Genomic DNA, 27,636 nt, shown 5'->3' with positions numbered 1-27,636 from the left:
ATCTGTTTGGCGTATGGTCCAATGGACTGTATGCACTCCCAGCAAACAACCCTTTGGACTATACACCAAACAAATCCCTAGAATGTTGTGGAATACACAGTCTTTATAAAAGGTTTTATCACAACAGCCTGAAGGATCTCCAATAGTGAGTACCGACAACCTTTATAGTAACATCACTGCAACTCAATCTGCATGCAGACATACGACACCTAGTGGCCAGATTTTATAACTATACAGTTAGCTGGGCACTTAAAGGACAAGTGCCATGAAAAAAGCTCAGCTTATCTTCTCTAGTGACATGGCAGCAGGAGAGAGGGTATGAGGGGAGGGGGGAGCTGCCTATGTGCCAGAGTCAGTCTGAGGGAAGATAAGCAAGTGAGATGTGACAAGTGATGGCTTGCAGTTCAGCCAATGGGAGCTGAGCAAGCCTATCACCTGACAAGGCAGGGGAGGGGGGAGGCTAGTGTAACAGGAGAAGGAGCTGAGAGAAGAGCTTGGTGACGACAGTAATTAGGTCTGTGTGAGTTAGGACACTTCCTGGTGGGGGGTGGAGGGGGAAAGACAGGGAAGGAGGCAGATTGGTGATTGAAGCATATTACAGAGTTATATAACTTAGTAATGTGCTTCAATTCCTGGGAAAAAGTTTTTCATGGCACTTGTCCTTTAATGCAATAATATATCTATTTTGCACAACTTGTTATTCAGAGTCTAGGTGTTTAACAAAATAGCCAAACTGCAGAGAAGCTGTCCATGGTCTGTATCAAAGTCCAATTTTTTTTTTTTTATTAATCACGTCCATTAAGTTTCCAAAAAGCAGCTGCTGATGACTGTATTCATGAAACAAAACTGGTGTTAATATCGTAAATCTACAAAGACAAACTTTAGCTGGAAAACAATCTGACCACACAGGATGTGTAAGAAGAGTGTGATGGTTTAATCAGACTATTATACAAAAAGCACATATAAAAAAGGCTCAGACAAAGGAGTTACACACAATGATCATAGAGGAGCCTCTCACAGGCCTGGTCACCGGGCACGGGGTCGAGTTGATGTGCGTCTGATCGGGGTAGGATTTTTAGGAGTCTCTGCTTCACTCAACTCTGCTTCAAAATCTGATAAAAGAAACAAAAAATGGGCAATATGTAATCCTCTGTATTGTACTCCTACTGTATTGTACCATGGCAGATCAACTGAAAACCTGCAGCAATCAGCATGTATAATACAGACACATTTCTAACTCCTGGCCAACCAATTGTCTAATAACCCATACCGAAACAATCTGACACGCGACAACCTGCACAGCATCACACGGTGGACATGCGGCTGTTTACCAAGGAGCAGTACAGGCCGCTTCATGTCTTCTGATTAGTTTGCTCCCATTTGTCATCGTATCTCTTTCTCACCTGATTCTTCATCACTGGAGAACGTCACCATCACCTTCCTGGCATTTTTCTTTGGGGCACGAGATTTTGGTGTCTGAAATTCACTTTCTTCAGAAGCTTTCGTAGCCCTGTTCACAGCCTTAAGAGGACGTCTCTTACCTGAAAAGGAAATACGTTTTCTAAATATCTGTACTGGACAGGTGTCAATGATTCTATTCACGTCCCATAGAACAAACCCACTAATGGTCACAGGTTGTCTATTCCAGGTCAGCCCTTCCTCACACAGATTTGAGCAGGAGACCAGAGAGGCCACAAAAGTCTATTGTGTCCCTAGTAAAATAAAGACACCCCCCCCCCCCCTTTAAAATATGTTAAATACCCACTAAGAAATTGCAAGGGAAGCAAATCAGGAAACATTACTTACCAGGCAGATTCTTCTTGAAAGCCGATGGTGAAGCGTCTCCATTCTGGGTCACTTCCCCTGGGACATCCATGTTCTCTAAGCCTTTGTTATGACAGACACTAAGCTTGTGCTCAAACTCATCAATCTGTGTCTGTAAGAGGAAAACCACCACAAATCAACTACTGTACAATATATTCATATCTCCAACATATAAAAGATTAACTATTAGTAAAGGTCTCACACTCCTTGTGTGTATGTAATACTTAGCCTTTTTGTAGTTTCTCAATATTCACCATGGAGATTATTAGAGACGGAAAGCCATAAGCCATTGATTTAGGCCAATATCGCCCAGCCCTACACATAGGATATGTATATATCTGTGCTGTCAGTTTCCAGATTACAAGCAGCAGTCTATACAGTACTTACCAGCCACGCTGCTTGTGATCTTGTTTTCCTGTCCAGACCAACTAAAAATAAATCAATACCGTACTGCCTGGTCACACAACTCCGCACTAACAACGTGACCCTATTCACTTTAATAAGTGGAGGTGTCACGCAACATTGTGGTTTCTGGTTATAGGAATCACTGTGTAGAGCTAGCCTTAAACTTGTCAGTGATAAGGGGGTATTTTTACATTTGACGCTGCCCATGGAATAGGCCGCATACTACTACATACAAAGGCCTTTTAAAGGGGAACTATCAGCAGAATAGACAAATCTAACCTACTGATAGCCTCCTTTTGCACAGGAGACGCCAAGGAGGAAGATGTCTCTTACCTTCCTCCTCTGCGCAGTTTCAGTGCAGTTAGTAACTTGCTCTGAGGTCCAGCATAGCCTGTCTCCACAGCGCTACCCACCCTGGCCGGCCCCTCTCTAAACACAACCAATGGAGCAGGCCGGGTCAGCGCTATAGGAGCTGGGCAGTGGAGCAAACTGCTAACTCTACTGGAACAGTGTCATAAGACACTTACCTTCCTCCTCTGCAATACCTGTGCAATAGGGACAAATGAGCAGGTCATACATTTGTCTAAATTTGAAGGGGAACCATCAGAAGAGTAGGAAAAAAAAAAAAAAACAGCAATAGTATTAACACGTGTAATGTACAGGACTATGATGCATTATACAGCAGCACATAGAAGTGAAAGGGACTCATTCATGACTACAACAATAAGACCAGCAGCAGCAAGAAAGCATTAGGTTTCAATCGCTGACGTGTTCTGAAAGACTAAAGGTAGGATGGAAAGATTTGTCGCTACATCACTAGGGACATTTTCCATAGATTCAGCAAGTCTTATTCACGCAAAAGTGGATAAAGAAAAGCTTCTTCTAGGAAGCTTATTATGTATTATTCAGGTATAATACACCAGGGCTGTGGGGAAGAGAACAACATCTGCAGTGTCATGGAGGTGAGGAGTGAAGAGGAATACGTTTATTATAGGTTTTACATAGTTCCATAATCCAGTCCCCCATTATCCCTGCACACAGCTCAGGCTTTTCATACACTCCAGGTTTATAGAAGAGGGCATTAGGACTCCTACCTTGAGCTCAGGCTTTGCTCCCCTGCGCATCTTTCCTATAACGGTTAGGAAGGAGTTGTACACGGCATCATCACTTAACTTGTCCCCATAGCAGTCAAAGCAGTCTTGCATTTTATTAAGACCTTTCTCGGTAAAGGGCAGGAGGGCAAGACAATGGGCAAGATCTCTCCACTGACGCTCAGTTCTGAGGGGGGAAACAAATAAATTTAGACTTTAGGAAGCCCAGAGGGAATAACCCTGTCTCACAGCACACAGATGTAATAAGAAATTGTACTCGATTGGACTGTATTAACCCCTTAGAAATAGCCATCATAAGAAATCAATTTTAATAGATGAGATTTTGCCAAACATTTAAAGAGTCACTGTCGTGAATTTTTTTTTTTTTTTTGCAGAAATCAATAGTCCAGGTGATTTTAAGAAACTTTGTAATTGGGTTTATTAGGCAAATATGCCATTATCTGCATTTAAAAAGCCTTTTCCCAGGTCCCCCCTTCCTTTCTGACATCCAGTGCTCAGAATTAGGAGATCTCAATCAGACGCATCCGGTCTGTTCTATGAAGAGGGGAGGGGGGGGGGGGAAGAAGACTGAGGAGAAATGTCAGCAGCAGAAAACAGAACAAAGGATTCCTCAGCAGGGGGGGGGATATTCAGAGGTCAGTGGTGACATCAGAGGAGAGAGGACAGAGGGTAATGTAGCTTTTAATTAACTTTGTTGTCCTGTTTTGGTTTCTCTTTTCCTTCTCTCCATAGGAGAACGAAGACAGGGGGAGAGCTTTAAGCTGCTTTCTCATGATAAAGATTCATTTTTCGGCTAATAAACCCAATGACAGTTTCTTTAAAAAAAAAAAAAAAAAAAAAAAAAAAAAAAAAAAAAAAAAGCCTGTACTATTGATTTCTGCAAAAAAAATTTGACCAGTGACACTTTAAATTCAGTACAAGAAGCAGGAATTACTAGGCAGTGAGGCATGCAGGACTCTGTTTAGTTCACATTTACTCAGCGCGCATGTTCAACCTGTAGGCAAGAGGCGATTGCTGTATGCATTACAGTTTACGGGGTCTGCACCCAGCAAGTGGTCACTGAGCAGACAGACACTTACCGTTTGTTATGCCAACACATAATTTAAAAGGCATAAGCATAACTAATAAGTTCTCACGCAGCATAGCAAGTGCAGAGTCTGCTCTATATAAATGTAGGTACGAATATGATCTGAGTAAGGGAAGGCCACCACATCCCTGCTATTTTAGTAGTACCTTTTACATTACAGTGTGACTAAGATAACAAATAAATAACTGCAGAATAGTTTCAGGTTATAAAAATACAAAATTCTCATAGTTGTCCCTATACAGCTAATACCATAACTGTAGCACTTTATTTTTTTAACCTTCAATGATCTGAAACCTATTTAGGTCCTTAAAGGGAACCAGTCACACTAAAATTGGCCATAAAGCTAAGGAAACGTGCTGGTAGATCAGCCAGCCAGCTTCCTAAACATCCCCCTGTCCCCTGTACATAAAGCCCGCAAAGTTAGTTCAACAGTCTCCCGCGCTCTATGCAAATTACCATCTAAGTAGTCACGTTGGGCGGGTGGCTTCAAGTAGTCCCTGTCTTGGGCCGGCTCCGGCGCTGTTATCACGCCCCTCTGGGCGTGTGTGGAAAGTGCTGCATGGTGACATTAGGGGGGGGTTGGCATTGCCGATGATTTAACTAAGCTGCGCATGCGCAGAACAGTGGGCGAAGCCGCTGTTTTACTACGCCGCGCAGGTGCAGTACAGCAGTGTCTTCTCCGGCTGCACTGCGCATTAGTAAAGACGTCGGCGTGGCCAACTTGCAATGCCGCCCCCCGCAAAGATGTCACCATGCGGCGCTTTCCACACACGACCAGAGGGGCGTGATAACAGCGCCGGGGCCGGCCCAGGACAGTGACTACTTGAAGCCACCCGCCCACCGTGACTACTTAGATGGTAATTTGCACAGAGCGCGGGAGACTGTTAAACTAACTTTGCGGGCTGTATGTACCCGAGACGGAGGGGACAGGGGGATGGTTAGGAAGAGTGCTGGCTGATCTACTAGCAAGTTTCCTTAGCTTTATGGCCAATTTTAGTGTGATTGGTTCCCTTTAAAGGGAACCAATCACACACAAATTGGCCATAAAGATAAGGAAACGTGCTGGTACATCAGCCAGCACGCTTCCTAACCATCCCTCTGTCCCCTCCGTCCCATGAACATTCAGCCCGCAAAGTTAGTTTAATAGTGTCCCGCGCTGTATGCAAATTACCATCTAAGTAGTCAAGGTGGGCGGGCGGCTGGTCAAGTAGTCACGGTAGGCGGGGGCTTCGTCATGTAGTCACAGGCTCCTGGGCCGCCTCCGGTGCTGTAATCACGCCCCTCCGGGCGTGTTGTAAAGCGGCTCCTGGTGACGTCACTCGGGGGGGCCGGCATTGCACGTCGGCCACGCCGACGTCTTTACTAAGCTGCGCATGCGCAGTGCAGCCTGAGAAGACGCTGCTGTACTGCGCTTGCGCGGCGTAGTACAGCAGCGTCTTCACCCACTGTACTGCGCATGCGCAGCTTAGTAAAGACGTCGGCGTGGCCGACGTGCAGTGCCGGCCCCCCCGAGTGACGTCACCAGGAGCCGCTTTACAACACGCCCGGAGGGGCGTGATTACAGCACCGGAGGCGGCCCAGGAGCCTGTGACTACATGACGAAGCCCCCGCCCACCGTGACTACTTGACCAGCCGCCCGCCCACCTTGACTACTTAGATGGTAATTTGCATACAGTGCGGGACACTATTAAACTAACTTTGCGGGCTGAATGTTCATGGGACGGAGGGGACAGGGGGATGGTTAGGAAGCGTGCTGGCTGATGTACCAGCACGTTTCCTTATCTTTATGGCCAATTTGTGTGTGATTGGTTCCCTTTAAAGAGGTACTCTTTAAAGCAATTAAGAAAAAAAAAAAAAAAAAAAAAAAAAAAATAGATTACTTAGGGTCCTTTTACACAGAAAGATTATCTGACAGATTATCTGCCAGAGATTTAAAGCCAAAGCCAGGAATGGATTTGAAAAGAGGAAAAAAATCTCAGGCTTTCCTTTATGACCTGATCTCTGTTTATAGTCTGTTTCTGGATTTGGCTTCAAATCTTTTGGCAGATAATCTTTCTGTGTAAATGGACCCTAAGATTTAAAAAGCTCAAGTCTTTCAGTACTTATGAGTTGCTGTATGTTCTGCTGGAAGTGGTGTATTCTCTCCAGTCTGACACAGTGCTCTCTGCTGCCACCTCTGTCCATGTCAGGAACTGCCCAGAACAGAAGAGGTTTTGTATGTGGATTTGTGGCTGCTCTGCACAGTTCCTGACATGGACAGAGGTGGCACCTAATCCATTCAGAAGTAACCTGTCACAGTGACTGAATGCAGGTATGTTTATATGGGACTGACTTACCTGGCTGTACGGAATCTGTGGCACATTTTCTCCACCAGACTCTCAGTCTGCTTGTCCTTGGTTATGTATGACAGCAGATGCCTGAGGGAACAAGAAAAGTCAGATAAAGTTTAACAAAAAAAAAAAAAAAAAAAAAAAAAAAAAAAGGTTGTGGAATCAGTCTTCTCATTTAAAGGAGGGACTCCTGTGAGACATTTACAGCACATTGTACTCTTTGCATTGCTATGAAACTCCATGGCAATGGCCCAACAAATTTTGAAGTCTACAATCTGCTATGGACTGTTACACTGTGTGAATTCACTGCTGTACACTATAGTTTATTGCTGCAGAGTTTCAGTGCAGATTACGAGAGAAAGAGAAAGGAGGAAAAGAAAAAAAAAAAGAAAAAAAGGAAGGGGGGGGGGGGGGGGGGGGGGGAGTTGTCTATGTTGAACTACCAGGATCAGAGAGAGACTGCCATTCATAGTCCATGCAATGTCCAGACAGAGGCAGGATGTACTGACAAAGGACAGATGCTATAAAGACCTTATATACTAATTCTGGCAAGTCACTAGTGACTAGATGGACCAAATATTCTATTTTCTATGTTGAATATTAGTTTTGGACAGTTACCTCATGATTGTGTGGAAAGATTCTTCCTCCACACCGGTGTCTGGGTCTGACAGGCGGCTGATAATATCCGGTAGGAGGTTGTACACTGCATTGCCCTAGGAGACAGAAGAATATGTAACCAGAGTCATCTCACTGGAGGTATTCTACACCAGCAATACAAACCCTGCTCAGTTTACCTTGTTAGACAACTCAGTGAAGAAGTTCTTGGCCAAAGACGTTATTTCTTGGTCGGAATCTATGAGGAGAACCGCCATCTCACTGACTTGACCTTTAACCTTTACCATGTCCTTCAAAATCAAATGAGTCATTACAATGGCTGAAGTTTTACGAACTTCACGAGACTCATCCCGGAGCCTGTAAGCAAGTGGAGAACAGGAATGGCAATTAAAAAAAGGAGTTATCCAGTATTAGGCTCACACACACCGTGAAAGTACGTCCGTTGTTGCAATCGGCAACAACGGCCGTACTTTGTACGCCTAGGAAGGCCGCATGCTCTTCTATAGTATACGCTCCAGCTGGGATCCCATACGGCGCTGCAAACAACTGACATGTCAGTTTTCTGCGGCCACAATTCAGTGAATTGTGGCCACAGAAAGCTCTGTCAGTTCACACAATGAAGCGAGCGGCTCCGACTCCTTGCTTCATTGTGTGTTGTGTGGAGTTCTGATGCGGGCGGGCGCGCGCTGATGCGCCCACATCAGAACACTGCGGCTGGAAAGATCATCCTGCCGGGACTGCGGGATGATCTTCTCAGAGACCGGCCGCTCCGTGACACAGCCGGTCTCATACGCCTCTGCTTTCCTCCTCGAACTGCACACAACCTGGACAGGTACTTTGTAGCGCTATTCCAGTTCACATTTAAGCAAGTAGTGAACTACCTCCAGGTCTGCCATAACAATACTACTATTATACCAATGGTTTATTTGGTACAACATTACATCACTGAACATTTATAAGTCTGATACAAAAAGTTACTGTATTGAGTACTGCTTTATTACTACAAACAATATACCTGGCATAGAGATGAGAGGTCCATGGTTCAATAAGATTAGGAAATCTGATGCTGAGGTCTCCTAACGCAATCATGATGTTTGATCGAACCCCTGGCAATGGAGATTTCTCCAGAAGTGTGAAAACAAGACGCAGATGAGAGTCACAGAAATCTGGACTGCAGAAAGATAAAAAATGAGCATTAAAGGGTTCTGATATAAAGCAGCAACAAAATCTATATCTATATCAGTAAGGTAGAGGTTACCTGATCATCATAAACTTCATAAGTGCTAAAGTGGCTGCTGTGCACAAGGCTGGGTCGTTGTATTTCCCCGTATTTTTGCAGACACGGAGAATAAGAGGCAAAAAGGCAGAGAGGTATTGCTGTGCTGTTGCAAAGATAGATAATAGGTTATACCGACTTATGTGCTATATACATAAACAAACCTTCAGTGAGAGACAGCAGCTGAAAGGTCACAGGCTTAGGTCTCACTCACCATTAAGAAGCTCTTTGTCGCAAACTCTCTGGATAAGTTCAGCTTCTGCATCATCTGCAGAGGCACCGACCAGACCCATGTCTTCCTCCTCCATACTCTCATTCGCCTATACACACAGGAAAAAAAAAAAAAAAAAAAAAAGAGTGTCTGTGTGAAAGCTTCAAACATTTGCCTCTTATTTTTACCATCACTAGTATGAAGCACTCACCTTACTACTCTTCCTTCCTTTGTTTTTTCCTACTTTTTCTGCCTCTTGTTCCTCCTTTAGGAGCCGCCTCCTCCTCAGCTCCGCACTGACTGTACATTCCAAGTGGACCACAAGCTGCAGAGCAACATCTCCGGCCAAGGACAGCAGGTGGGTGAGGAGAAACTCAGGTAATGTGGATGCTAGATGGCCATGAAGATAGCTTTAGTATTTTTTTTCCTTGGGTGTTCAATTACATTTGGTCATTTAAACACTACAGTTCATCACCAGAACAATTTTTTTTTTGGTTATTTTTCACAGTGCAGGGTCAAGGGGTCAGTGTGACAGCGAATGCTGAATACAGCATCAGTGCATAGAAAAAGAGCAGCAACTACAATGAACAGTTCACCAACTAAAATTGGAAGATTTAGATTTATTAAGACTGATGTCTCATATGTCGATCTTAACTAACCCCTTCAGTGCACAGGCAAGCTGGATTTATATGTAATAGTGCAAGCCTAAGGTTAGCTATTACTGGATATGCACCATTGTTTGTTAGGCAGGGTAGGTATCCTATTCTATTTATATTGTAAGACAAATCTGAGTAATATGAGTTGCATTTATTGGAGTGCAAGCCTCAGTATAAATCTATGCGCCTCTGAGCTGCTCATGCACCCCAACTAAAGTGTACACCAGCACAGATTTCAGCTAGTTTACGCCCTACCGTCCACAAGCGCAACTCAAACCCAGCAAAAATGGCTCAAACTGTTTTTGCCTCCCTCCAATGTGTTATGTTCTATAAATCAGCCCTTATGTATACATTTTCTTCGGAAATATTTAAAGTATTGGTGTTGTCATCCCAGAGTTTATATCCTTCAACTCACCTTCCCCTTGGCTGTTCAATTCCTGCAGGACCTGCTGGCTGCATCGCTGTAAGATGTCTGCACTTATTTCCTCAGGTTCTTCCCCCATCTCATACACAAGCTTAATAGCAGTCTCCTTAAAGGTTAGCCAGTGCATGCTCTGCTGAGTGATTCCTAACAAGAGAAGGAGGGGAGTAACCTAACGTATCAAGGCCAAATTACAGGATATTCTCATATGCAGCTTAACAAACCTCTGAATAACTGAACTGGAAGTCTTGATATTTGATCACTCACCTCCAACCACAGCGTCAGTCAGATTTTGGTAGAGACAGTGGTCCCTTGGAAGACGAAGAGGCGGCGATTTCTTTCCAAGAGTAGACTATTGTGGGGAGAAAAACTAAAATTTTTAATCTAATATATTTATTTAGCATGGATGAAGTTTTGAAAGCACTTTGTCTGTGCAAGAGATCAAGACACCATGAATTCACAAGTTAAAGTTACTTGCCTCTAATTTCTCTAAATCTATCACTGCCAAGAAAGGACATACACACCAACCTTCTGTCCATCTGTGATTTTCAAGATGCAGTTACACACTTCTCGAGCAAGCTGGTAATCCTTTTGCACATCTTGACCTAAGCCCACCGTCACTAGAGTTTCCAAGTTACTAAGTACGATTTCTGGTTGGCCCCTTAAATAATAGGCAGGCTTGTTAACCATGAAATTGTAAACTTTACCTCAAAATAACTTTTAAAGGGTAGCTTCACATGTACTGGAATCATGGTGGATTTTGCACTGCAAGTTCTGCAGCTAAATACACTGATTGCCGGTGCTGTCCCATTTTTATGGATTTACATACTCGCAGCGGATTTTTCATTCTGCTGAGTGTATGTAAAAACTGCCCCCTTAACCCAAAGCTGACCAGTGAATACTTTACTAGTCCGAACTCCAGCCTGCTTCTGTGGCTCCCAGCTCATCCAATCAGTGGCTGCGTCGGGACAGGGAACATATTGGCTGAGCGGGACACCAGGGAGCTAGGAGCCACAAACTGACAGTACCAGGAATCGCAGCAGATTTCGCTGAGAAACTTGCAGCATGAAATCCACTACGATTCCGGGATGTGTGAACCCATCCGTAACCAAATTACAACTCACCGAGACATCATACCCAGCAACATGACGGCAGCCCGACGCTCCACGTTAGAACAAGGCACCTTAAGGGTAAATTTCTCCCAAAGCAACTGTGTTACAGAGGGGCGAATCTCCTCTTTCTGTACAAACTCCAAAACCTTAATGCAAGAAAAGGTCAAGTTAGTGAAAAATTCCTATGTCTTATAAGTTTCAGATTATGACAAGGCACTTCATACAAATGCAAAATTGATAATATAGATTGAGATTATATATATCAAACTAAATGCTTACTATCTCCTCCAAAGACTGGATGACCCCAGCAGACGAGTCCACCATAAGCAAAGACAGATTACGGATCAGATTTTGAGCTTTCACCCTGAACAGAAAATTAGAAAAATATAAGAGCAACAAATCTCTCATGTGAACTCCACAACAGTAGATGCAAAACAACCCCTTACATATCTTGTTAATTTCTTACTTTTTTTTTTTGTGACAGCATCTCTTTAAACATGACTGATGCCTCCATAAAACTAAAAGGAAGTGCTTTTGGATTACAACGTAGTAATCTGCCGTATACTCAACACCATGGATGTATTATAAGAAGCAGTTTATGTGAAAACCATCTTTACATAACACACAAGTTACCTTTCAGACTCTGAACTAGCACAGAGATAGAGTTGCCGGTATGCGCCAACCACAGCATCACGAACACCGGGCTCCTTTGACCATACGAGAGGCAGCATGCGGCGTATTCCAATCACAGCCTGAGGTACCCCAAATTGTGAAACTGTCACAAAGAACTCTATGACTTCTTGTACCACTGTAAAACAGTTGTTGCAGATGTGTAAAAAACAAAAAACATAACTAAGCTAACTAAACTAATTATTATTAAAGGGGTTGTCCAGCAAAAATCTTTTTATATACATAGTTATATAGATTTGTAATTTACTTACTGCTGTAGGTCCTGCAGGAAATGTTTTATTTTCAGTCTAACAGTGCTCTCTGCTGACATCTCTGGCTGAGACAGGAACTCTGTCTCAGGTTTTCTATGAATCCCCATAGAAAACTTCTCCTGCTCTGGACAGTTCCTGTCTCGACCAGAGATGTCAGCAGAGAGCACTGTGTCAGACTGAAAATAAAACATTCCCTACATGACATAGTGACTAATAGGTATGAGAAGATTTGAGATTTTTTAATAGAAGTAAATTACTAATCTATATAAACTTGTTGATTTGAAAGAAATATTTTCGCTGGACAAACCCCTTTAAAAGGGAACCCGTCACCAAGACAATGCTATCTAATCAAACATATTATAGAGCAGGAAGATCTGAGCAGATTGATCTATAAGCTATGTGAGGGAAAAAAAAAAATGCAGTACAACTTGTAACATGATTGAGCAAGGATTTCATTCTGTGTTAAGGAGTCCAGTGGGCGGTGTCACTCAATAGACTGGACTCTTTAGAATGGAAACAGATTTCAACCAATAAAATTACAAGTTATACTTAATATTTCCCCATGAAGATAGACATCTCAATCTGCTCAGCTCCTTCAGCTCTAGAACATGATGCTAATAGATTACGTAGCATTTTCATGGTGATGGGTCCCCTTTAAAAAGGACAGTGTGCACTTACCAGAGGATGCCGCTTCATACATCATCTTACTTATCACATCAATAGCTTCCTCTATCTTTACTGCAAAATGGTGAGCATCAGTCAAATACTGAACCAACATTTCCTGCTTGCTCAGCTCAGAATGGTCTTCCTCCAATTGTTCAGTAATCGTTTCTGGAACTTTGTCTGTGAGGTCTGAATCTTTATCCTCTGCTAAAAAATAAAAGAAATAAAAAATATAAATATTATAAATAGAAATAAAAAAATAAAATTTATACTTCACTGGAGGAGTGAAGAGTAGATCAATGTAGAAAGAAAAGTGTCTGTCGGTATAATGTTTGTTTATTGCCAATGCTGCTGTAGGGGACTATTAACGGCGCTGTATATGGGGAGATAGTTAAAGGGGTTATCCAGAGCTACAAAAACATGGCTACTTTTCCCCCTCTCGTCTCCAGTTCAGGTGCGGTTTGCATTTAAGCTCCATTTACTTCAACGGAACAGAGTTTGAAACCCCACCCAATCTGGAGACAAGAGAGGGGGAAGTGTGGCCATGTTTTTTGTAACAAAGTTTTTTGGAAGTGTTAAACGTTTCTCTAAAGTGGAAAATAAAAGATTTTTTATTAAAAATAAAATGTTTGATATTTAAAGATTTTTGCTAGCTTTCATATTCTATAATGAAGTAGATTCAGCAGTTCGTAAGGGGGCAATCACACTTTCCATAAGTGTGGCTGTGTCAATATAGTTGAAAGATCTGAGCGGGTTCAGAGCTCCTGGCATCATAATTATACATTATGCCGGGAGTTTCTGAAGCCGGCCTGCAGCATCCATGATTTACAAAGCATGTGAATGCCCCCGAGTCCATCTTTACATCAATGTTGTCTGGAAGCACGGCCTCTATATGTTTTAGGAGGACACTGAAACGACTATGAATGTAAATAAGATGTACGACGGTAGTGCTCTTATTACTGTAGTCTGCGCTGCAAGGGTCACTTAATGTTTGTGTGATCAGACATCCTTTCTATTATCACCTCACAAAGAAAGAATTAGAGCATCCTGAACGTTGTGTCACACGATCAAGCATTTATAAAGTCACTATAATGCTGGTCTATAAAACAAGATGCTTCCATTTGGGTTTTGACAGAAGCTGATCATAAAAGTATTACATGTAATGCAGGTATTCTTCTAATAACCCTGAAACCAAGCGCCATGTGGTCACCTGGGCGTATTGCCAGCTGTCCATTAGTGGCATCGCATGGGGATTACAGAGGGTATTCATAATGGAGTGGACTACTTCCCTGTGCCAGGTCTCCTTGATATCGGCACAGATACTATGGGACGCTGCCTTTCACAGTCTGAGTAATACACTGTAGTCATCAGCTTCTGTATGTTTATGCTGCCCTCAGATAAGACAACAGAAACCTCTTCAAACTGGTTCCTTCTTGGACATGGAGAAATAATGCCTTAAAGGGGTTATCCACTGCTACAAAAACATGGCCACTTCCCCCCCTACAGTTGTCTCCAGTTTGGTTGGGTCTTGAAACTCAGTTCCATTGAAGTAAATGGAGCTTAATTACAAACTGCACCTGAACTGGAGACAACAGTAGGGGGAAAGTGGCCATGTTTTTGTAGCGCCGGATAACCCCTTTAATACTTATTTATGTGCTCAACAGAGAGTGTCACAGGCTTTAAAGTGTTAGTCTTGGCACATATACTTTTGAAGACTCTGTTCCACCTTTAGAAAACTTTATACACGTAGCTCCCCCTATTACTGTGAATTCCGCCAATTTAATGCATATAAAAAGGTGAGGAATTATATTTGATACAAGGAGACTTAACCATTTCCATACCAGTGAAGATTTTCTCCAGAATTGTCATCAATTCTGCATTCTCCTCCTGCTCCACTGAAAACAAAGGGTCTTCAGGATAAAGAGCGATGCCTTTCTTTAGCAAGCGGATAGCATTTCTGCAAAACAGATATATGGTGTGGGCTTGGTAAAAAAAAAAAAGAAGAAAATATGAACTCCCCCAGGCCTTTCAGGCTTCTAAGTCCACTGACTTGTAACTGGTGCTCTTTAAGAGGACCAAGATGCGCTCACATAGCTGCTGGGGAGACGTCACTTCTTCAATATCCTCATCATCTTCAAGGGCATCCAGGGTCTCTTGCAGTTCAGGTAACATGGCTTCCCATTCTTCTTTCGCAGATATAACCACCACTAAAATTTAAGGAACAGCAGCAATGAGGCAGAATTAGACAAGATTATGTGGGGAAACAGACTGGCACTAGCACTTCGGGAGGACTGAAGCACACACCTGGAGGCTTCCCTCTTTGTTTTTCTTGAAGTTCCTTCAACTTATTTGTCTCTTTTTCCAGAGGACCTTTCAGGTCGGCACTGCTAAGCTGCAAGAGAATGTGTCACTCCGTTACCTAAACATATCTACAATTCGTTGAGGCCATTTTTGAGGCAGAAAGGCCAATGCTTAAACCCACCACTAATAGCAAGGGGCTCAAAAATACATTAGAAAGATGAGGTAGCAAACAAATATATGTACCCACTGATGAGGCATTAGGTGTAGAGGAGAATTTTGAGGAATATTTCAACTAGATCAGAAACTTACCTTACATGTGAAAGGATTGTTAGCGAGAAAAGATGCGAGAACTTGTATAGCATTCTTGCAGACCTTCACAGATTTGTCAAATAGACGACCAACCACTAGTGTGACTACTGCCTGGAACCGAGACAATGGCAGAGCCTAGAAAAGAAAGGAAAAAAAAAAAAACACTGCTAAGACCAGAAGCCGACATCCCACATACATAATGCTAAGTGGCAACTTATAGGCTTCTAATTGTTTCTAATTGTTTTTTTCTTTTTACAGTTAACAGAAATTGAGCCAATGAATATGGTTCTCCACAGAAGGGCAGTCCTACTCCCAAAAATGAGAGCATAGTTACGAGTACTTTTACATGGTCTGATGTGAATCAGCGTTACTGCAAAACCCATAGGCGGCTAAATTGTGCAGCCAGGCCACAGAAATGATTGTTGACCCAGTAACCTCATGACACCATGTAAGGGTCCATTTACACAGTAAGATTATCTGCCAAAGATTGGAAGCCAAAGCCAGAAACAGACTATAAACAGGTCAGGTCATAAAGGAAAGCCTGAGCTTTCTACTCTTTTCAAATCCATTCCTGGCTTTGGCTTCAAATCTTTGGCAGATAATCTCTGTGTAAATGGACCCTTATCCTTTTCAATATAAGCTGAAGGGTGAGCAGTCAAATATAGAGTCTTCAAGAAGCTTCAAGCCACACATCACCATAGGAACATTCCAAAAACACGTTGCTTACCTTTTCTTGTACAATACGATTGTAAATCTGCAGGACACAAGAACGAACAAAGGTGTGCACATCATGTATGTGTTCTTGAAGAGTATCTAGAAAACTGTCCCTGGTGTTTTTCTCAGATTCATCCAGATTGTCGCCGTTAAGGACACGAATGACCGTCTCACCCATCACAGTCAGTACTGCATTCCGCATCATGTACGGCTAGAGGGAGCAAACCAAAAAAAAAAAAAAAAAAAAAAGCTTATCCATTAACGGCTGGTGCGAAGAGATATCAAATAATAAATGATAACGGGTTAAAAGTGTCACTTTTCTTTTTTTTTTTTTTTTTTTGCAGAAATCAATAGTCCAGGCGATTTTAAGAAACTGTGTAATTGGGTTTATTAGGCAAATATGCCATTATTTGCATTCAAAAAGCCTTTCCCCGGGCTCTCCCCACCTCCTCTCTCTCACTTACTGCTCATTATCAGGAAATCTCAACTCTTTACATCAGATGAGCCCTGTGTAACCTACGGAGAGGGGAGGAAAGAGATTAGTCGCCAGCAGAGAACAAAGGATTACACAGCTGGACCTGTGCTAAAGGCGGTATTCAGGGGTCAGTGCTGACTTCAGAGGAGAGAGTCCAGTGATGTAGCTGTAAATTAACTCTTTGTTGTCCTGTTTTGGTGCCTCATCTCCGTCCACCCCTCCCCTCTTCATAGAAAACCATGAAAACAGGGGGGGAGCTTCAAACTGCTTTTTCATGATAAAAATGCATTTTTCGGCTAATAAACCCAATTACTTTTTTTTTTTTTGCAGAAATAAAGACGATTGTGACACTTTAATCTTACTTCTCCATCCAGGTAATCCAGAAGAACACTAATATTAGGCATCATGATTGCTGGAATCTTCTCTGCAAGCTGAGTTATAAAGGTATATAATGTCTTCACTCCTGCAGTTTCTCGGGAGAGATCCTGGCATGACTTCTGTCCAATTTTTCTGTAAGATAGGGTTTGAGGAGTGACTGAACGTTAGCTGGAGATGCTGCTATAATATACAATAAAATACATAGAGAAAGGTAAAAGAATAAAAAAAGTTAATGAAATAAAAACTAGATCCCTCTACACACACCTGGAACAGCCAAGGTGAGTGACAAATTCACAGAAAACCAGACAGACATTCTATGAACCGGACCACCACTTGCTTCCCAGAATCAAATGGAATAGAGCTAAGCCAAGCGCTTCCCCCCTTAGTCTACGTTATTGGGGGAGACCTCAGCAGTCAAACTCTCTACAACAGAAACTTTCCATATGTCATCACGAGAAGTTTGTAAAGATCATAGGTATCCTTTAAGGAAAGGGAAAAGCTAATGGACGCAGTTAAGGCAGATGAATGGAGCTGCTCACCTCATGATTTCACCAACCAAAGACTTCATTCCATACTCAGTTGCCCAGAGAGTCACGGCATGGACCAGCACCGGTGCTAGGTGTTCAAAGTGTTGTAATAGCTGAATAACCTTCACGCTGACACCTGAAACGATACAAGACAAACGCATTAAGCCTGAGGGTGAATGGGACAAGCTGTAATAGCACATACAGCCACAACAAGTGTGAAGAGCTGCAGAGAGGCAGCACTACGGCACCATTACTGTGCAGGGGGGCCTGGAGTCAGCCCCCCCCCCCATTGATCCAATATTCATGGCCCATCCCATGGCTAGGTTAGAAATATTTACATTTTAGAAGTCTGTAACAGATTATTAAAGGGAATGTGTCAGCACGTGTTCTGGGGTGCTGACAGTGTCATGGTGTGTGTGCGCGCCTTTTTTCCGATGGGTGCTGTAGTTTATCCCCAATCTGTGCCGTAACTTTCTCTGCAAGTCTCAGAGGGGTAGTGGTGATGCCTTTGTGCCGCATTTCAGCCCGCCTCACCACTACTTCCTTGCTTCTCTTGAATATTCATTGTGCCCGCCCTCCGGGCCTCATGGCATCTTTAGCTGCGCTGTTATCAAGGGCCGCACACGCCCTTGCCAGTTTGTGCATTGTACGCGCTCCTGCAGCCTGATTCGTACATGCACTGTAGTGCGGAGAGGCGCAGGCGCACTGAGCGCCAAAGCCTTTGCCCTCAATTGCTTTGCTCAGTGCCGCTCCGACGCACTACAGCGCATGCGCGACTCGGTCCACAGGAGCTTGTACAATGCACAGAACCAGGGCACATGCACAAACTGCCAAGGGTGTGCGCGGCACAAACACATCACCACTACCCCTCTGACACTTGCAGAGAAAGTCACGGCACAGATTGGGGACAAAGTACAGCACCCATCGGAAAAAGAAAGGTAACACACGCACTAAGACACACACCATCACACTGTCAGCACCACAGAACCCAGAACAGGTGCTGACAGATTCCCTTGAAAAAGTGCTTCCCTCCTGTTATACCTTGAGCAAAGGGGAAGGGGGAAGCACTCCTTTTTTGCTCTGGATATTAGTCAAATACCAATTCTACATTTTTTTCTATTAGCCATAATAGGATAATAAGAATATGGCAGACCCTTAATTGAAAAAACCTAAACTTAAGCATTGCACAATTTAGAAGATGAAATTAGACAAATTACCATCAGATTACCAAAGATTAATGATCATTTCTCCCATCTCCTTTGTGAGAGTGACGACCTCTGCCCAGCCCCCTGTAGGTCACGGTCTCCTGTAGGTCTCCTCACTACTGCACCCTCACACTCTGATGGGCAGTAAAGCTTACAGTTTTGGGAGGACCAGCAATAAGAGCTGCTGTGGGTCTGGCCTTACAGCGGCAGCGAGACACTGCTCCACAACCACCAAGATTACAGACCGAGGGCCATGGGCAGAAGACACACCCACGGATGGAGGAGTCACATTTGCCTTTAGCTCATCACATGGCAGAAGACAACACAGGGCACCATAAACAAAACAGACAGAAAACTGCAGCAGCCAGAAAGTGATTGTGCTTCAATTCTTAGACTGCAAGGGAATACGTCAGCTTTACTACAGTTGCTGGCTTCTCTCTTTCGGATGTCAATCATCGCTGCTCACCTGCCTTAGGCTGGGTTCACACACCGTATATTTCAGGCAGTATTTCAGGCAGTATTTGGTCCTCATAGCAACCAAAACCCAAGAGTGGATTGAAAACACAGAAAGGCTATGATCACATAATGTGATTGAGTGGACGGCCGCCATTTGATGGCAAATATTTGCTGCTATTTTAAAACAACGGCCGTTATTTACTGTTATATGGCGGCCATCCACTCAGTTTCAACATTGTGTGAACAGAGCCTCTCTTGTCTTTTGAATCCACTCCTGGTTTTGGTTGCAATGAGGACCAAATACTGCCTGAAATATACGTAGTGTGAACTTAAAGTATAAGGGCTAGTTCACACTGAGCAAGATCGGAATTCCGCAGCGGAGATTTCCCGCCGTGCTCCGTGTGCTGCTGTAAGTGAACAGAGAGGACGTGCGCTCCTCCGCTGCCGCCGCTCAAAGAACTAACATGTTCATTCTTTGAGCGGAGAGGAAGTGGACGAGCGCGCGCTCTCCCATTCACTCAAAGCAAGACACTGAGCACGGCGGGATTCCGCGGCAGAGAGCCCCGCCACGGAATTGCGCTGTGTTTGCCCAGTGTGAACCGGCCCTTAAATAACGACAAAGTCATTAAAAAAAAAAAAAAAAAAAAAAAACACACAAACAAAACAAAACAAAAAAAAAAAAACTTCTGCCGTCAAAGTGACATGTCAGATGTATCAGTGGGGGTTTGGGTGCAGAGTCCACCGCCGATTGCTAGAACGAAGGGGCAGACAGGCTTAGTAGTGTGCATTCTCTGCTAATATGAGTGGTGTATGTTATAATGGAAGCCTATGGAACGTCCGGTAGACAGAATTGATGGAAGTTCCATAAACTTCCAAAATAATCTTGTTGACCACTCAGATTGGCAGTTTATAGCGGAGATGAAGAGGCAGAGTGTCTGCTTTTTTGTTCTAGCAATAAACAGGTCAGACATGTCAGTGTGATTGTACCGACTGTGAAGGCCATAAACAGCCAATGATTTTAGCCTGGCATATAGCAAATACTTAATCGCTGTGGTAATTCCTGCACACCTTGCACCTACCAAGATCTTGCACATTAGTGTGTTTACTCTCTCCTTTAACCCTTTGAGGACCAGGCCCAAAATGACCCAGTGGACCGCGCAAATTTTGATCTTAGTGTTTCCGTTTTTCCCTCCTCCCCTCCTAAGAGCTCTAGCACTCTCAGTTTTTTATCTACAGGCCATGTAAGGGCTTATTTGTTACAGGAATAGTTGTACTTTGTAATGGCGTCATTCATTTTACCATAACATGTATGATGGAATTCCAAATATATTATTTATGAAGATATAAACTGATGAAATCGCAAAAAAGAATGCAATATGGTAACGTTTGGGGGGTTCCTGTGTCTACGTTATGCACTATATGGTAACAGCGACATGACACTATTATTCTATAGGTCAGTCCGAACACAACCATATGCACGTTACACAGATTCTCTAATGTTATATATTTTTTTTAAATGAAATCCTTTTTTTTGGCAATTAATTATAAATAAAATGGGACTATTGTGACGCTTATAACGGTTTTATTTTTTCACCTACGGGGCTGTATGGGGTGTCATTTTTTCCGCCATGATCTCTAGTTTTTATTAATACCATATTTGTGAAGATCGGACGTTTTGATCACTTTTTATTAATTTTTTTATATATATAATGTAACATAAAATCGGTAATCTGCGCACTTTTTCCCCTCTTTTCGTGTACGCCGTTTACCGGTCACAATGACACTTGTTATATTTTAATAGATCGGACAATTACGCACGCTACGGTATATTATATGTTTATCTATTTATTTATTTTTATATGTTTTATTTATATAATGGGAAAGGGGGGTGATTTCAACTTTTATTGGGGGAGGGGTTTTGGGGTAGTGTATTAGTGTTTTTAACTTTTTTTTTTTTACACATTTGAAGTCCCTTTGGGGGACTTGTACATAGATTAGTTTGATTTTTACACTGATGAATGCTATGCCATAGGCACAGCATTGATCAGTGTTATCGGCGCTCTGCTCATTGAGCCTGCCTGTGCAGGCTCAGTGTAGCAGATCGCCGATCGGACCGCATGGAGACAGGTAAGAGACCTCCAGCAGTCCGTTATACCGATCGGGACCCCCGCAGTCACACTGCGGGGGTCCCGATCGGTAAGTGACAGGGGACTCCCCCTGTCACTTACACTTAAACGCCGCGGTCGCGCCGTGATCGCGGCGTTTAAGGGGTTAATGACACGCGGCAGCGCGATCGCTGCAGCGTGTCATTGCCGGTGAGGTCCCGGCTGCTCACTGCAGCCGGCCCCCACCTCCTATGAAGCGCGCTCCGCTCCGGAGCGCGCTTCATAGCGGGAATAACACCCGTGACGTAAGGTTACGTCATGGGTCGTCTGGGGACAGACTTCCATGACGTAACCCTACGTCCAGGGTCGTCTAGGGGTTAAAGACTTACTTAGGAGGTCATTGGAGCGCTTCACAGCTACACCAAGCAGATGTGACAAGGCTTCCCACAGAGACTTGTTTTTCAGGGCTCCCATACTTGGATTCTCCATCATTTTGTAACAGCAGCCAGTAACCATACTGAGGAGAAAGACCAATATTAGTTCCAATACTTAAAATGACACTGTAACCCCCTTTTGGCATTCTGACTTCTCTACACAAGTGTAAAGGGTAAATTTTGCATACCTTATTTTTCATATCTTATTTTATATCATACGTCATGGTGCTTGTTCTAGTAAAAGTTAACCCCTTACACCTGTGGAGGAGTCTGAATGCTAAAAAGGGGGGGGGGGGGGGGGGGGGAGACACACTCACTTTATAGGAGGTTTCGGGGGTGGGGTGGAGGGTTAAGAGTCATAACCAATATCCTTGACCTTGCTGTCAGATTACCAAAGATATGTGCTCATGCCTCCCCATTACCTCCTTTATAGAGTAGTGACCTCGGCTCAGCCCAGATCGCCGTGCATCCTGTAGGTCCTCTCACATTCTACACCACACTCTTGTAGGCAGAATAGGGATGAGGAAGACCAGCAACAAGTGCTAATGTAGGTCTGGCCTTACAGCGGCAGTGAGAAGCTTCAGCACAGCCACCAAGATTACAGACCGAGGGCAACGAGTAGCGGTCAAACCCAGGAGGACCAAGGAGTCACATTCGCCTTGGACTCATCACACAGCAGAATGGATTGGTAGACAAACCCTAGTAGTGATGTAAAGAAACAACTGAACCCAGAACGAATATATAGGAGTGCAAAAATAGAAACTCCTTTAAAATGGTGTGCAGAAGAGAACAAGAGTACACCATCTCTAACCACTGTGATAAAAACGACAAACCTGATAAACTCCTCCTCTATCAGCGACATGCTCCACAGCCGCCGGACGTCCAGCTGAAGTAGATGTGTGACTGCTTGCAGAACATTCTCTCTCTCGTTCTCCCACAAAAATCCATCCACTTTGGACTTTGTCCTCTTTCCCTAAACACAGACAAAAGAGTGATGACAGGCAGGCCCACGCAATGACTTCCCCAAAAGTAGAGTCCTTCAGTACCCTTCCGCTTGGCTCCACGTTGCCCAAAGCAGCTTTATACGTTTCCACTTCAAACGCCTCCACCAGCTGCAAAAGCAGAAAGCAGTTCATCTTAAGGGTGTTCAGATGGAGATTACGCTCGGCCGTAGACAAGGACAGATCCTCGAGGACGGAGGGAAGCTCACTCGCATGCTGAGAATTGGCTACAGATTAAGGAAAGTGTGAGTAAGTAAAATTCTAGCCAAGCAACTGCATTATTTTTGTTGCTTAAAGCCTGGACTATTTAAAGCAGGGATGGGGAAACTTCGGCCCTCCAGCTGTTGCAAAACTACAATTCCCTTTGGCTGTCCAGGCATGATGGGTAATGTAGTTTGGCAACAGCTGGAGGGCTGAAAGGCTTCCTATTCCTGACTTAAAGGATTCCACAACCAATGGGTCCTGGGACATAATCTTTGTTGCCAATATAATCCCTCTATGAATACAATAAAATTATTTACTTCCTTGGTCATGTGACAATACTTCTTTCAGCCCCCACATCCATACCTTTGACAAGCAGTTCAAGCAAGTCTTCTTTAAGGGCAACATCCACAGAGCGGAAATGGCTGCAGGACAGAAACCAACAGGGGAATGCATAAGTGTGATGGGTTTTATTTTCCTTCACTTTTAACAATATAGCAAAGATAGACGTGGCTCTCAATTTTCACACACAGGCAAGTCAGACCTTACAACTCCATTTTGACCACATACACTGCACAAGTTAAATAAAAATTCTCTGTGTAGCCATCAGATTACCAAAGATCTGTGCTCATGTCTCAGCATCCCCTCTTAGTGGGTATCTCCCCCTGCCCGGCCTCCTCAGCGGACGCTCCATCCTGTAGGTCTCCTCAGTCTCTACCCACACACTCTGGTAGGCAGATGTACTGAGACAGACCGGCAATACTAGGTGCTGTGGGTCTGGCCTTACAGCGGCAGCGAGATACTGCTACACGGCCACCAAGATTACAGACCGGAGGCAAAGAGCAGAGGACATACCCAGGGGACGCAGGAGTCACATTCGCCTTGGGCTCATCACACGGCTGATGGGGGTGAAATCTTATTACATTCTGAAATATATTTTACACCTGAACTAGAAATAGATTACAGGCTGCGTACACTACTTCACTGGTTACTTACTATAAGATGCTGTAGAGCGAATCAAAGTGCTGTAAAACACATTTAGGACCGTGGGAACGAAGTGCGGCTTTATATGCTGCCAAAACAAGACCATCATAGTCATGCGTACATACTTATCAATATGTATAAAGAGTCTCATAAAGCCTTTTTACATGGGCCAAGTATTTCTAAGGATTGTTCCTAGGAACGCTCTTCTAGCTGACAGGCCTGGGTAAGCGTGGAACAATCGCCCTCAGCAGCTGATTTGATCCTTTGTGCGGCAAATACATTTAATGGCCACACACACCACCTGTTTACAGAGATATCTGTGGGCGATAGCAATGTACGTAAATGGCTGCGCCAACAATGAAGCAATGACTCCCGGGCTGGTTATGGATCATGCCTTGTAACGCAATTGAGAAATAATCTTGCTGATCAGCGCACGTATGGGACTGTGCTTGGCTAAATATTGTTAAATGTAAGAGGACCCTTAGACTTATTTGTAAAAACACATGACAAAAGTTTGCCTATGAACTCTGTGCTGCTCCTCCCCAGATACTGGGAAAACTTGTATCCAGTTCTTGGAACCTTTTCCTAGTATCCCCAGGACTGGATCCAGCTTTTCCCGGCACCTGGAGTTCAAAAACAGCCGGCTGATAAGCCAACTGCTGAGCTTACAAATCACTTCGCTTATACTGTAAATTCACTCATCTCTACTCGGAATGATGTCAAAATGACACGATCTCCGATGGGCTAATGTAACTTATAGGGTACACAATTGTTACAGAAAATAAGCCGTTTCTGCAGACTTACCACTGAGGTCAGCGGCCAGCTGTCGTACAGGCAGCACCTCCTGGACCACATATTGGCCTACACCTCCGCTCTTCAATAAGTCCTTAAAAGCTAAAGGGATATTAAACTGGACAGACATGATGGAGACCTGTACAAAAAGGAAGACATCACGTTACTCTACTCACAAGGCTGATGGGGTGAAATTAATCGTATACTGAATGTAAGGGTCCTTAAAGGAGAAGTCCAGTGAAAATTTTTATCAAGTATTGTTATGCCCCCCAAAAGTTATACAAATCCCCAATATACACTTATTACAGCTAATGCTTTTAAAGAGCTTTTTCCCCTGCACTTACTACTGCATCAAAGCTTCACTTCCTGGATAACATGGTGATGTCACTTCCTGGATAACATGGTGATGTCACTTCCTGGATAACATGGTGATGTCACTTCCTGGATAACATGGTGATGTCACTTCCTGACTCCCAGAGCTGTGCGGGCTGTGGCTGCTGGAGAGGATGATGGCAGAGGGACACTAAGGGACACTGAGCATCCCCTCTGCCATCATCCTCTCCAGCAGCCACAGCCCGCACAGCTCTGGGAGTCAGGAAGTGACATCACCATGTTATCCAGGAAGTGACATCCCCATGTTATCCAGGAAGTGAAGCCTTGATGCAGTAGTAAGTGCAGGAAAATAAGCACTTTACAGGCATGTCCCGTAATAAGTGTATATTGGTGAATTGTATAACTTTTGGTTGGCAATACAATACTTTCATTAAAAAGTCCAAGCTTTATTTATAACATCTGGTACAGGAAATGCAGCGTTTAGACCCACATGTGTCTTTATCAAGTGGGTTGAAACATTGTTTTTCCTGTACCAGATATTGTAAACAAAGCTTGGACTTTGCTAAGGCTGGGTCCACACTACGTTAAAACGGATGCATTTGTGTGCATCTGTTTTTCCTTTGACTTCCATTATAATAGAAAAATGGATCAAAATGCATCCTTTTTTAACGTACACAAAAGTAAGGTCAGACACGTTTGTGTAAGGCTGGGTTCACACTACGTTTTTGCAATGATTTTTCATACACTTTGCAAAAACGGATGAAAAATTGATTAAAAAAAAAAGAAAAAAAAAAAGGGATGCAATTGTGTGCATCCGTTTTTTCCATTGACTTCCATTATTAAAGACTGATTTTTTTTTTTAACGTACACAATACCATAGTCATCTCATTTTTGTGTCTGTTAAAGAAAACAGATCCGTTTTTTTTTTCATAATGGAATCCAATGGAAAAATGGATCAAAAACCAGATGCACACAACTGCATCCGTTTTTTTGGCAAAAATGGATTGCACAAACGTAGTGTGGACCCAGCCTTAGTTAAAAAAAACCTTATGCGTTTTGAGCCTTTTTTTATACTGAAGTCAATGGAAAAACGCATGCACACAACAGCCTCTTTTTTTTTTGGCAAAAAACGGATTGCAAAAACTTAGTGTGAACGCAGCCTTATACGGCAGATAGTGAGGGGGTGCTCCATCTCATATAAGTCGTTCCTGTGTTCACACTGTGATGGTGGACTCTCGGGCACACATCAGCCACTGAAGCACACAGCGTCATTGGACTATATACCATGGTGCTGCTGGACCTATATACATTTGGGGAAAAGTAGATCCTGACAGGCTGGTGTTAGACGTGGGTCACAAATCTCATATGTCACACATACATTCTCCGTGTAGCCATCAGATTACCAAAGATCTGTGCTCATGTCTCAGCATCCCCTCTTAGTGGGTATCTCCCCCTGCCCGGCCTCCTCAGCGGACGCTCCATCCTGTAGGTCTCCTCAGTCTCCACCCACACACTCTGGTAGGCAGATGTACTGAGACAGACCGGCAATACTAGGTGCTGTGGGTCTGGCCTTACAGCGGCAGCGAGATACTGATACACGGCCACCAAGATTACAGACCGGAGGCAAAGAGCAGAGGACATACCCAGGGGACGCAGGAGTCACATTTGCCTTGGACTCATCACACGGCTGATGGGGGTGAAATCTTAAAGGGGTTGTCCAGCAAAAATATTTTTCTTTCAAATTAACTGGTTTCAGAAAGTTATATAGATTTGTAATTTACTTCTATTTAAAAATCTCAAGTCTTCCAGTACTTATCAGCTGCTGTATGTCCTGCAGGAAGTGGTGTATTCTTTCCAATGCAGGAGAGGTTTTCTATGGGGACAGTTCCTGACATGGATAGAGGAGGCAGCAGAGAGCACTGTGTCAGACTGGAGAAAATACACCACTTCCTGCAGGACATACAGCAGCTGATAAGTACTGGAAGAGAAGATTTATTTATTTATTTTTTTTTATAGCAGTAAATGACAAATCTCTGGCACCACTTGATTTGAAAACATTTTTTGTGAACTATCCCTTTAATTTACCCCCAGTCCAGGGGTTGCAGTACAGAGTAGTCACTGGTTATTATACAATGATCATTATTCCAGTTTGTTTTGAATCACTAATACCCAAGGTGTCGCTTTCCGGCAGCTGCAAAACTACCACAGCCATCACAACATGATAGGAGTTATAGCTCTGAGGCAGTGTTAGGCTGTGTTCACATAACGCAGTACTCCTACGTGGAAACCGCTACTGCACCGTGTGAGCACACAGCCCTATATACGTGAGCCCTTAGTGACCCCAGTACAGAAGCCGCACTGTAATACCACAGAGCTCAGAGGGATTACCGTGCACCATAGCACCGAGCCGTACCTGAGGAGTCTCCCGGTCTGAGGCCCGGCCGCTTCACGATGACGGGAACCAGGACTATCCGGGAGCGGCGACCAGAGAAACCAATAACTCCCCTCTAACCCGCTGACTTCAAATCTGCTCCTCCCGCCAAAATGTAGCCAATCACGAAGCCGGACGGCTCACAGCGAAGAAGGTAAATACAGCCAATCACAGCGGGTCTATTAGAGCAAGGCTGACCAGTAACAGCGCCTATAACACGCGCCAATCGTAGAGCAGAACTAAAGATTGACAGAGGCGTGAACCAATAGGATTTCAGCAGAGATTAAGATATCTCATTGGACCATAGCGGGTGATTGGCAGGGAGAATGGCCAATAG

At 43.7% G+C, this 27,636-nt stretch overlaps 1 protein-coding gene, 1 long non-coding RNA gene and 4 other non-coding genes across 10 annotated transcripts in view; 1 reads left to right on the top strand and 5 right to left on the bottom strand.

The window, feature by feature from the left end:
- Positions 1–17,035, top strand: part of LOC138799117 (uncharacterized) — a 41,897-nt gene extending 24,862 nt beyond the window's left edge. For both annotated transcript variants that reach the window (XR_011364221.1, XR_011364220.1), the window contains exons 2-3: positions 9,132–9,218; positions 16,827–17,035. This is a non-coding gene — a long non-coding RNA (uncharacterized lncRNA). The remainder of the gene's footprint in view (positions 1–9,131; positions 9,219–16,826) is intronic.
- On the bottom strand, positions 839–27,395 carry NCAPD2 (non-SMC condensin I complex subunit D2). 4 transcript variants are annotated; one of them, XM_069979923.1, is made up of 32 exons: positions 27,282–27,395; positions 24,548–24,674; positions 23,756–23,831; positions 23,126–23,184; positions 22,604–22,785; positions 22,391–22,530; positions 21,513–21,640; positions 17,370–17,493; positions 16,815–16,962; positions 15,991–16,188; positions 15,264–15,398; positions 14,958–15,045; positions 14,704–14,860; positions 14,495–14,610; positions 12,669–12,860; positions 11,683–11,857; positions 11,329–11,413; positions 11,062–11,195; positions 10,466–10,598; positions 10,205–10,289; positions 9,932–10,084; positions 9,072–9,250; positions 8,864–8,969; positions 8,632–8,755; positions 8,389–8,544; positions 7,553–7,730; positions 7,377–7,471; positions 6,765–6,845; positions 3,324–3,507; positions 1,807–1,936; positions 1,404–1,541; positions 839–1,112 (listed from the first exon to the last, which is right to left on the bottom strand). In XM_069979923.1, the coding sequence occupies exons 2-32, from the start codon at positions 24,663–24,665 to the stop codon at positions 1,027–1,029; spliced, it is 4,083 nt and encodes a 1,360-aa protein (XP_069836024.1). In that variant the 5' UTR covers positions 24,666–24,674; positions 27,282–27,395; the 3' UTR covers positions 839–1,026. The 4 variants fall into 4 exon arrangements, with proteins under 4 accessions (XP_069836024.1, XP_069836021.1, XP_069836022.1 ...); XM_069979920.1 differs by lacking the exon at positions 27,282–27,395 and adding an exon at positions 26,272–26,543; XM_069979921.1 differs by lacking the exon at positions 27,282–27,395 and adding an exon at positions 26,272–26,543 and having other exon boundaries at positions 8,864–8,971; positions 9,077–9,250.
- LOC138800217 (small nucleolar RNA U85) lies at positions 18,572–18,876 on the bottom strand. The gene has a single exon (XR_011364418.1). It is a non-coding gene; the product is annotated as a small nucleolar RNA U85 (small nucleolar RNA).
- LOC138800216 (small nucleolar RNA U85) lies at positions 21,936–22,234 on the bottom strand. The gene has a single exon (XR_011364417.1). It is a non-coding gene; the product is annotated as a small nucleolar RNA U85 (small nucleolar RNA).
- LOC138800214 (small nucleolar RNA U85) lies at positions 23,361–23,659 on the bottom strand. Its single transcript, XR_011364415.1, has one exon. It is a non-coding gene; the product is annotated as a small nucleolar RNA U85 (small nucleolar RNA).
- Positions 26,258–26,556, bottom strand: LOC138800215 (small nucleolar RNA U85). Its single transcript, XR_011364416.1, has one exon. It is a non-coding gene; the product is annotated as a small nucleolar RNA U85 (small nucleolar RNA).
- Positions 27,396–27,636: the final 241 nt, after the last annotated feature.

The sequence above is a fragment of the Dendropsophus ebraccatus genome, chromosome 8, assembly GCF_027789765.1.
Source record: "Dendropsophus ebraccatus isolate aDenEbr1 chromosome 8, aDenEbr1.pat, whole genome shotgun sequence".
Taxonomy (NCBI): domain Eukaryota; kingdom Metazoa; phylum Chordata; class Amphibia; order Anura; family Hylidae; genus Dendropsophus; species Dendropsophus ebraccatus.
The sequence above is the reverse complement of the archived record's forward strand: the minus strand, read 5'-3'. Positions and strand labels throughout refer to the sequence as shown.